At 33.0% G+C, this 11,742-nt stretch overlaps 1 protein-coding gene across 1 annotated transcript; it reads left to right on the forward strand.

Annotated features, from left to right (window-relative positions):
- The first annotated feature begins 3,691 nt into the window (after nucleotides 1-3,691).
- On the forward strand, nucleotides 3,692-11,253 carry LOC123660011 (acyl-protein thioesterase 1). The gene is made up of 5 exons (XM_045595154.1): nucleotides 3,692-3,816; nucleotides 3,879-3,910; nucleotides 3,982-4,195; nucleotides 4,283-4,456; nucleotides 10,771-11,253. Exons 1-5 carry the CDS (start codon nucleotides 3,766-3,768, stop codon nucleotides 10,957-10,959), a joined length of 660 nt encoding a protein of 219 aa, XP_045451110.1. The 5' UTR covers nucleotides 3,692-3,765; the 3' UTR covers nucleotides 10,960-11,253.
- The last annotated feature ends 489 nt before the right edge of the window (nucleotides 11,254-11,742 follow it).

Raw genomic sequence — 11,742 nt, forward strand, 5'->3', positions numbered from 1 at the left:
TGTTTAAATAATAAAAAAATATTATGTATCGCATATATATATATATATATATGCGTGTATAAGTATCATATTATTTGTATCTACGTGTATGTACATTATTATGTATGTATGCATTTATATCTTATATATAAAAATGAATCGTAAAATGTGTTCGTAAGCGTATAACTCGACAACGCCTGGACCAATTTTACTAATTCTTTTTTTTAAATGTTCGTTGAAGTCCAAGGATGGTTTTTACGGCGAAAAAATTCGAATAATTTCCCTTAAAACCTTAAAAACAGCCCTTTACTTTTTCCCATACAAACGTTTTCTAACTAAAATGTGGAGTCAATTTGAACGTTATTGCTATTCAATAAAGTTCATGTTAAATAATATATTAGGGCGCATTTTACGTAAGTTGTTAATGATTAAATTGATTTTATTCGTAGATTTAATTTAATTTACATACAGTAAAATGGTATTAACTAGTTATTTTATATTACCTATTATATTATTGTGGGGGCGTTTACAATGAAAAATTCCATTTTTAAACTATCGACTCCAAATTTGGTACGAATCTCCTATATCTGATTAGAAATGATCGATGAGCGGATTTTAGGATAACTCATGCCCAATAAGGATTACGGGGGTGGGCGTTAACAATGAAAATTTTAAATGTATGTAACTCCGAAACTACTGACAAATTTTTATCAAATTTTTTAAGCATTTGTAATTTGGTCGAACTTGAGAGATAGGGTAGTTTTTATCTCAATCGGACCTGGTAGGTGGCGCTGCTATTGGTATGTAACTCCGAAACTACTGAACCAATTTTTATCAAATTCTGTACGTATCTATAATTTTGTTCAACTTGAGAGATAGGGTAGTTTTTATCTCAATTGGACTCGGTAGGTGGCGCTGCTATCTGTATGTAGCTCTGAAACTACCGAATCAATTTTTATCAAATGTTATAAGCATCTGTAATTTTGTCTAACTTGGAAGATATATTAGTTTTTATCTCAATTTGACCCGTTAGGTGGCGCTGCTATCTGTATTTAAGCTATCAAATTTGGTAGCTGTTTTCCGGGCAGGACAGCGTCTGCTGGGTCCGCTAGTATTGTATAATTATGTATTTATTATATATTATATTTTTATTCTCAATATGTTTGGATTGTACACGCCAATTTTGCGACTGTTTTATAATTTTCCGTACTGTGTGGCTACGGTACTAAAGAATATAGCCACCCCCTCTCTTCCCGTGGGTGTCGTAAGAGGCGACTAAGGGATAAAACAGTTCCACTACTACCTTGGAACTTAAAAAGCCGACCGATGGCGGGATAATCATCCAACTACTGGCTTTGAAATTCACTGGCCGAAGAGGGGCAGCAGCGTCTTCGGTGCGACAAAGCGAGCCCTGCGGTCACCAACCCGCCTGCCCAGCGTGGTGGCAGCGTATGGGCAAAACACATGAGTTCACGTTATTTTTGGCGTAAACTTGTGGAGGCCTATGTCCAGCAGTGGACTGTATAGGCTGTAATGATGATTATAATTTTCCTGTCGCAGGACTACTGGAAGAGATTCTATTATGGGATAAGTAGTGCCTTTGTACCAGCATTGTTTATAAGAGCTATTTCCTGTTGCTATCCTAATGTACATAAATTGTTGAATAAAAATAATAAATAAATAAATCAAAAGCACAAGAAAATTGGACAAACTAGATTTGGGTAAAAAAAAACTCCCCACGACCATTTAAATTCATTCACTGTAACAAAAGTCTGAGATCAAACCCCCAGACACTCCACTACATAGGAATTTCTCTATGCTCCATGAGTACAATTATCAGTAGTGTTGTCATGTCAAGTTGGTTAGGTTGATTTCGGTGTACAGAACTACAATGGTATGGAATTCGGTGTACAGAACTACAATGGTATGGAGCGTTGTCCATCAGAATAAAATGTGGTTCACTCAAATTATTTAAAAGAGTTAGAAACCACTCCTTAAATTTTGTAAAATCCATTTCTTCGTGGTACTCTGTTGTTTTTACAGATTTAAACGCCAATAAATAATTGGGTACAAAACCAGACGATGTCCCTGCATAAGCAATTATTAATCTTTGCCCTTTGCCTTCGGGTACCTTGGTGGTAGACTCCGCTTTATCGTCTGTCCACGATCTTGAAACAGTGTGGTTTGCGTTGAGCCATGTTTCATCAAGAAAAACTACTTTGTTCCAGTCTGTAATGTCTTTGACTTTGTGCAAAAAGTCAATTCAGGCCAAAGCAATGTCTGTTCGCTCCATTAAAATCTTTCTTTTATCGCTTTTTTTATAAGCAAAGCCGATTTTTTTCAAAATCTTGGATAGCGATGGTGGACTTCCTTTAATAAATCCGAGTCTTTAAGCGATACGGTTAATTTTTTTAAAGTGGGAAATTCACTACGTGCGTAATACGCATAAATATGGTTTCGAATTGCGGCAGCGTCAAAATCGTCAATACCGGTGAGTGGCGAAACTTTCTTCCTTTTTTTATTAGGAGTCGATAATATTTTATTACCCTCATCTTGGGCCGCCATCTCCGTTGACAATTTTCCATACTTTTCTTTGCTAATTCGAGACACTGTAGCTCGTCCGATACCAAGAACTTGCTCCAATGGTAGTAGCGGTCCGCCATTTTGATTCTCGCGCTCAAAATACTCGCGCAAACGAATCCCAAACCCGCGACTTTCACTATTCAAAACAGTTTTTTTTTTTTTGTTCTTTTCGGCATTGTGGTACAAAAAATAACAAATAAGAAGAGATAACAACAAAACTTAACAAAGTAACAGCAATAACGACAAAACAATATTAATCACGTAGCGGTAGCGTATACAAGGCGTCGCGTCGGCACTCGTACTGACTCAAAAAAGATGGCGCCTACTAGACCTACCCCACCCCAGCCTGCAAAATAATGATATTTGTAATCAAAAAAATACTAATTGATAGATTTTGAATTGCTCAATTCAACTACGTTGTCCTTTTAAATTGCTCACCTCAAATTATTTAATAAAAAAATATTTTTTTTTAAAAATCAAATTTTTTCAAACTCCTATATCTTTTGATGTATACAATATTTTAAATTGCTCAACGTGTTAAATACGTGTTAAAACGTGAAAAAATTTGATTTAAAAAAAATAATAATTTTTTATTAAATAATTTGAGGTGAGCAATTTAAAAGGACAACGTAGTTGAATTGAGCAATTCAAAATCTATCAATTAGTATTTTTTTGATTACAAATATCATTATTTTGCAGGCTGGGGTGGGGTAGGTGCCTACTAGTTCGCTGTATGCCATGGAGCATATGCTCCATGCTGTATGCGAAAGCAGTAGGTATTGCCAGACTAAAAAAAATACGAATTTGTGGTGTAAACATTATTATATTTAATCATTTATACCGTTTAATAATGAAATTTTCATACATTTACTTTATCGATATTCGCCTGTCAGTCGATTGATTACACATCCCTGCCAGGCTGCGAAAAGCGTTTACGAAGTAAGCTAACAAAAAATAATAAGAAATAAATTAAAATATATAATTTAAATTACCTTTGTTTTTACTATTATCTCTTTAATAACATGTTAATTTTAAAAAAGGGTTCTAGATTTATAAACAAATGTCTTATTAATATCTAAAAAACTTGAACTTTTTCAACAAGAAATTTATTGTAGCTGTCTTTAAAACGAAGTCTCTAACGTCACAGGTATCAAGCTATATTTAATGGACTGTAATTATTGATTTTCAGATACTGAAGTGGCAATGGAACCAAATCCTGTAATTATTGCTGCTACAGCAAAACAGACAGCATCGGTAAGCAAAAAAATACATTGTTATTTTTTTGTGTTCAATAATAAACTAATTTATTATTGCAGCTTATATTTTTACATGGGCTCGGAGATACGGGGTAAGTGTAATTTTATCTTAAAGTATGTATAATCAAATTTATGTCGTTTTAATTATATTTTAAATTCACAGACATGGTTGGGCAAGCTATATTGCAGCTATCAGGGGACCTCACGTTAAAGTGATATGTCCGACAGCATCTACTATTCCAGTAACACTTAATGCGGGCTTCCGCATGCCTTCTTGGTTTGATTTGAAAACACTAGATGCTACTGGTGCAGAAGATGACGAAGGCATTATAAAAGCAACAGAACTTTTACATGGTTTAATTGGTGATGAAGTTAGAGTAAGTTTTTATATATTAATCTATGGACAAATTAAGATGAAAATATTTTAATATTTAATTTGCTAATAAAAAAAAAATCGTTTCTAGAGTGGTATTCCTGCTAACCGAATTCTATTAGGTGGATTCTCTCAAGGAGGTGCTTTAGCTCTTCATGCAGCGCTAACATATCCTGAACGTTTAGCTGGTGTTATGGCTTTGTCCTGTTGGCTGCCAAGACATGCATCTTTTCCAGATGCGGTCAAAGCTCCTAGAGATTTACCTGTAAGTAAATTTCAAATGAACCAATAAGAATAGGAACTAATCTAAAATTATACTTATTGTGTTTGAATTATGAATATTCAAATATATCTTGAATTTTTTTGTTAAAGATTAGATTGATATACAGATACATTGTTATGCTTTCGAGGTGATGAATTGATTTTGAATATGTGAAGTATAATTGAATTGTGATAAAATTAGCACTTATTTTACTTTTAATCCAAAATCTTAATTAAGTTAACTTAAACAAAGTTATGTATAAAGATAATTTTGTAAACTTACTGATATTATCATTTATTAAACAAAATTGTCTGATGTAAAATAATAATCTGTGCTCGGAAATAAGCTTGTATTTCTATAAATATAAAAAAATCAGATGTTAGGCAACAAAAGTGATGGATGAAAGAAGAGTGCATGCAGCCGAGATGAGAATGCTAAGATGGATGTGTGAAGTGACGAGGAAAGATTGGATTAGAAATGAGTATATAAGGGGAAATTTGAAAGTAGCACCCGTGACAGAGAAAATGAGAAGCAATAGGTTAGCGTGATATAGGCATGTAATGAGGAGGGATGAACACTTTATTGGTAAAAGAATGTTAGGGATGAATGTCAAAGGATAAAGAGCAATTGGCAGACCAAAAAAGCGATGGATGGATTGTGTGAGTGAGGATATGAGAAAGAAAGGAGTAAGCGCTGAAGAGATGAATAATATAGAAGAATGGAAGAGGAAAACATGCTATGCCCACCCTACACAAGTGGGATAAGGGCAGGAAAATGATGATGATGATATACTAATGGATTTAAATCATGTGAATTTGTTTTTGACAATTACCTAATAAAAAAATCATTGAGGCTCTGTATTTTTATAAGTTCTGGCCTTGTACAATGTCATGCACATAATAGAAAATATTTTAATATGAAACAAAGTAAACAGTGATAAGACATATTAAGAAAACAATAGCGAGACAAGAAATAAATTAAGATAATAAATCTCGGTGTATTCCGGTCCCTCCATAAACTTTACTAAAATCTAAAACCCGTTATCAGTAACATCCTTTCATTAAATGTCATTTACCTAAAAACGATTACAATGCACATAGATTCAATATATTTGTCTATACTCTATATCAGCGGACGGCAACCTTTTGGCAGTCAAAAGCCACAAGGTGGCAAATTAAACTAAAAGCGTTCTACCTAATACCTACGTATAATTGGTCATATCCCATAAAAAATGAAATTGTTAAAACATACGGAATTTAATTCGTACACATAATACTTGCATTATGTTTATATGTTTGGGCTTTATTGGGCTATACATATTTTTCTAGAAAAACACCCACGGACAAAAACATTCACAGGCCCCAAATAAGACGTCCGCGGGGCGACAGCTGCTCTATACCAATCTAAATATATAAATGAATGTTTGTCTGTATGTCTTTTATGGAATCGTAAACTATGCATTTGATCATGTCATGATCGTCAGCAAAGTATTGTGCATGAGCCTACAAAGGTGTCTGAGTTGGTACGACAAAAAAAAAGTGTAGTAACGCGCAGGGTACAGCTAGTGTTAAATAGAGGAAAGATTTTATTGTTGAATAGGGAAGCACACTATCCGCAGGTGACATATGCTATTTTAGATTTCCAAAAAAATTTGCCATTCTTACTAAAAAGCTTCAATACCCTTATATAACTTCTTGAATTATTCAATTCGGACATTCCTCTCAACTCATTCACTGGGGTACGAGCCGTTTCTTAATAATTTTATTTTTTTAGTAAACTGACGCAAACAGAAGGTTTATTTGTGTATATTTATTTTATTTCATTATCAAAGATTACTCCAAAAGTTGTAATCAGATCTCGATGAAATTTAAATGTGACCACATGATAAACATCGGCTTTCGATTAAATTAAAAAAATTTAAAATCGGTACACCCAGAAAAAGTTTCGCGGATTTTCGAGAGTTTCCCTCGATTTCTCTGGGATCCCATCATCAGATCCTGGTTTCCTTATCATGGTACCACACCAGGGATATCTCCTTTCCAACGAAAAAAGAATTATCAAAATCTTTTTATAAACGACGAAGTTATCCCCGAACATACATAATATATATATATATATATATATATATATATATATATATATATATATATATATATATATATATATATATATATATATATGCGGTCGGATTGAGTAACCTCCTCCTTTTTTTGAAGTCGAAGAAGTTTGAGACTCTGGAAGATGACCTCCGCTCGGGTCGGCCGAACACCGCAGTCACCGATGAAAACATCGAAAAAGTAAAAAAAATTGTACTGGACGATCGCTGAATAAAATTGTGGCAGATAGCAGAAGAGCTTGGCTTTAGTAAGGAACGAGTTGGAGATATTATACACAATCATTTGCATATGAATAAAGTCAGTGCGCGTTGGGTGCCAAAAATGCTCACGCCACTTGACAAGCAGCGGCGCGTTGAAACTTCTGAAGAGTTTTTAGACTTGTGCAAGGATAATTTGGAAGAAATTTGCACTCGTATTGTCACCGTTGATGAAACGTGGATCCGACAATATGACCCAGAATCAAAACAGGAGTCAATACAGTGGATAGAGAAGGGGGAAAGACCGCCGAAGAAGTTCAAGGTGGAAAAATCGGCTTCCAAACTCATAGCCACTATTTTTTGGGATTGCGAAGGAGTTTTGCTCATAGATTACCTTCCAAAAAAAACTACAATGAATGCAGAGTATTATGCTGGGCTTTTAAAAAAAGTTCGCGAAGCCATTGTCGAAAAAAGAAGAGGTAAAATCAGCAAAGGAATTTTGTTTTTGCAAGACAACGCGCCGGTTCACACGGCGCGCATTGCGAGGCATGCCTTGCTTTTTATCAGGGATACAAGCCCTCTATAAAAGATGTCAAAGGTGCATTGAAGTCCAGGGGGACTATATTGAAAAATAAATTTTATTTAGATTTTTATCTAGATTCTTAATGCCCTAGGCTCAGAACTTTTCAGCTGCCCCTCGTATATGAATTCACGCCATTTTTGGCGCGAACTTGTAGAGGCCTATGTCCAGCAGTGATATCAAATAAGTGATATAAAATCAGTACACCTAGTAAAAAGTTATGAAGTATAATTTATACTTAGGTAGATGTAAAAATAGTCAAGTGAATGCGCATTATAAGAGATAACTCAAAAAGTACTCGTCAGAGCTTGATTAAATTTAAATGGGACCACATGACAAGGACCGCCTAGTAAAAACTTCTCAGGTAACACATAAAAAAAAATCAAATTGATAACCTTCTCTTTTATTAAAGTCGATTAAAAAGAAAACTAGATAAATTAAACAAAAATCGTGAAAACCTATGCTTAAATGCAAATTTAGTAATTTCATGCATGATTAGGTGCAATTCGTAAAACATATTATATCTAATATATAAAATTCTCGTGTCGCCGTGTTTGTAGTTAAACTCCGTGTTAGTAGTTAAACTCCGAAACGGCTTGACCGATTTTCATGAAATTTTGTGTGCATATTGGGTAGATCTGAGAATCGTACATCATCTATTTTCCATCCTCCTAAATGTTAAGGGTAGTCCACCCCAAAAATTTTTTTTTAATTTTTTGATAAATTATTTATTTTTTATTTCATTATGATTTGGCGTTGAAAAATACATACAAACCTAAATTTTTCACCCTTCTACCCCTATTTTTAAATAGCGTTTAGCGGCAAGACAACGTTTGTCGAGTCAGCTAGTAATATATATTAAGTTAAGGATTTCAACTTCTCAATATTCTCGCCATTACCAGTATAACTTCACGTACCCGCGTATCCCACAGGTACGCATACCACAGCTTGGAAATAGATAAATGAATCTAAATAGTTTGCATTATAGAAATTTAAATTTAACATTTATAATATATCTATCATTTTATATTATTAGTATTTAATTTGATTTATTGTGTATTCCTGTAAAATTTTATACTCAAGTTTTAGTAACGCTTAAGGTAATTAAACGGAACAAAAAAGAAAATGTAGGAATGCAAACACAATTCTTATATACAATTACACAAATTATTGTTAAAATAGTCTGACCATGACTTTATTTATACGACAAGATATCTCTCATAAATATTCATACTTACGTATTCTGATCATTCGTAATTAAACAGTACGTATTATTGCTATGTGGTTACGGCAAAGAAGAATATAGCCACCCCCTCTCTTCCCGTGGGTGCCGTAAGAAGCGATTAAGGAATGACACAGTTCCACTACCACCTTAGTCCTTAGGAACTCAAAAGGCCGACCGATAGCGGGATAACCATCCAACTGCTGGCTTTGAAATACACAGGCCGAAGACGGGCAGCAGCGTCTTCGGTGCGACAAAGCCACCTCTGCGGTCACCAACCCGCCTGCCCAGCGTGGTGACTATGGGCAACACACATGAGTTCACGCCATTTTTGGTGCGAACTTGTCGAAGCCTATGTCCAGCAGTAGACTGCGATAGGCTGGAGTGAGTGATTGGGGTTAATATAAAATAACATCAAGTGTTTCTTGTACACCATCTAAAATTTTTTGGTAAAGTAACAATCAGGAAAAGTTTTCCTTTTATAGTTGATAGTTAGGTACTAAGAATAAAACTGGAATTGACGACTTACTAGTTTTTGATATTAATTTTTGAAACCAAAAAAAATATAGTAGGATGAAATGCATTGGACAACGAAGAGAATACAACGAAAATAAAACATTACGGGCGATCTGAGGTCGGGAAGTGGTGGTAAAGGGTCCCTTTTAGGCTGGCTTGGGGGCTTAAAAAAAGGTTTATCTCGATTTCTGGCTAAACTGCAAGTCCTATGGAAAAAAGTTTAAGTGGCAAAGTTGTAAGTAATACAAAGATTTACAACTTTTGTATTTAACCTTTTTCAAATAACCTCAAAATTTATGTAAAAAAATTAAAGAACCAAGTTTTTGATTTTCATATTTTTCTTTTACAAAAAAAAATCTGTGAAATTTGCTAAAAACTTACATTTTATTTCCCAAATACACTGTAAATTTTTTCATTTAAAATGTTTTTTTTTTTTTACCTTATTTTGACATCATAGCATAGTAGTGAACGAATGTCTACACTTGAACTCAAAAATCTCGAAACCTCTGGTGGTTTATAAAAATTATTGACTATGTAGTATAGTCTATAATATAAAAATGAGTCGCTGAATGTGTTGCTAAGCGCAAAACTCGAGAACGGTTGGACCGATTTCGCTAATTCTTTTTTAAAAATATTCCTTGAAGTACGAGGATGGTTCTTACGGAGAGAAAAATTGTAAAAAAAAAATTTAAATTTCCTGAAAAAGTCTAAAAACAACACTTTTCTATACTCCCATTCAAAATATTTGTGATAATACTTAAAAGTCACTGTTAGGCGATACGAAGTTCGCCGGATCCGCTAATATAATATATAATTACCCAGTGAATTGGACAAAATTATAGTTCTGTAATCAAGACTAAATAAAATATCTCTGTTTTGACTATTAATCTTATAAAAAACAAATATAGCCAAACCAAAATGTAAGTAATACCAACAACATCTTTAGGTATATGAACTCAGTGGGTATGTGTACGATTTTCCTGAAAATAAAGTGTATCGTATAACTACGAAAATGACATTATATTAACTGAATCCACCAATGCTTCCATATTTATAATGACAATTCTATTCTAAAGAGGTCGTTATCTTTATTCATACCGAATGCCATTTCAATCGATGACTGAATTTACATAGAAAGCGTAAGAAATGACAAACATAATTATATTGAACTTAATTTAGACCTTTTATTACGTATTACCTTCAAATATGTATATTAATTACTAGGGCTGGAATAAAATAACCATAATACAGAATAAAATTAAAAGGATATCTTTTAACAAACTTTTTTTTTTATTATTGATCCAAATGTGTTTGAGTCCGATTCACACTTTGTGATTTATCAACTAGTTTTGTTCATAAATAATTATGTAAGCTAAATTCTCTTTAAAATAAAACTTGCACTTCCTGTAGTAGATATATATTGTTAAATGTTATGAATACTAACTTTTTAAAACTGACGAGTTGACATGCTTAGACTCAGTTGTCTGTTGCTTGTCTTAGAATGGGTATAAACCATCATGTTCATAATAACTACATTTCAAACGTGTAAATATGGCTTCTATTTTAGTTTACACTTTAATAAATTAACTAATTTAGACTGCAATTCTTTAATACTCTTATGTAATTTCATAATTTACGGAACATTTCACTAGACACTCACTTATATTATTTATTAAATTTTCCAGATTTTCCAAGCGCATGGTGATTGTGATCCAGTTGTTCCTTACAAATGGGGGCAGATGTCATCAACATTTTTGAAAACATTTATGAAGAACGCTGAATTATTGACCTACCAGGGCCTGACACACTGCTCATCAGAATTAGTACAGAAAGACATGAAAGCTTTTATAGAGAAAAATTTGCCTGCTAAATAATAAAATATAAATCATATAATTATAGAATTATCTTTATTTAAAAATTAAAATATTTTATTAGACATCACATCCACTACAAAACCACAAAACAGATAAACATGTATGAAGTGTTATATTTTTTCATCTAAAATTTAATAAGTCAACAACATATTTCTCATTCACTAAATATTTGTGTATGTAAAATTAGCTATCAAATAAACTATGGTAATCACGTTTCCGTGTTTTATGGATAACCTTCCTTTATCGAGTTTATTTATTTTTTATATTTTTATCATTATATTTTTGACATGCTCGGTTTGTTTGTTTTTTTTTTATTACTTTATCTAATATCAATACATATAATAAAATGGTAGGAAAGTCAAAACTGTACATTGATTTTTTTTTTAATGGGGTGTGATCTACAATCGATACCGAAGCCAAAAATATAATTTATAGAATTTTTGTATGTTTGTCTGTATGTATATCCGGGATAAACTCAAAAACTACTGCATGGATTTACTTCAAATTTGGCATGAATATTATTAAGAAGTCGGGTCAACATATAGGCTACATATTATCACGCTATCACTTACGGGGAAAGAGCAGTGAACCTTTATTTCTTCAACGCATTCTGTAACAACGTGTAATCTAACGACGCATATTTGAATGTTGTTGTTATTATGTTAATAACCATGCTATATAAGCTACCTTCACACTATAAAAATCACGCAATATAAGTAACTAAGCCGATAAATATAATTAAATGAATATAAGTAGAGAAGTACTGTGTGGCTATGGTACTAA

Source organism: Melitaea cinxia, chromosome 14, assembly GCF_905220565.1.
Source record: "Melitaea cinxia chromosome 14, ilMelCinx1.1, whole genome shotgun sequence".
In the NCBI taxonomy this organism is placed as follows: Eukaryota; Metazoa; Arthropoda; class Insecta; order Lepidoptera; family Nymphalidae; genus Melitaea; species Melitaea cinxia.

Bases quoted from the DNA above. Each gene is read 5' to 3' on its own strand.
- LOC123660011 (XM_045595154.1), top strand. From the start codon at position 3,766: ATGGAACCAAATCCTGTAATTATTGCTGCTACAGCAAAACAGACAGCA. The intron at 3,817-3,878 runs GTAAGCAAAAAA...TTATTATTGCAG, and splicing joins CAGCAAAACAGACAGCATCG to CTTATATTTTTACATGGGCT. The intron at 4,457-10,770 runs GTAAGTAAATTT...TAAATTTTCCAG, and splicing joins AAGCTCCTAGAGATTTACCT to ATTTTCCAAGCGCATGGTGA.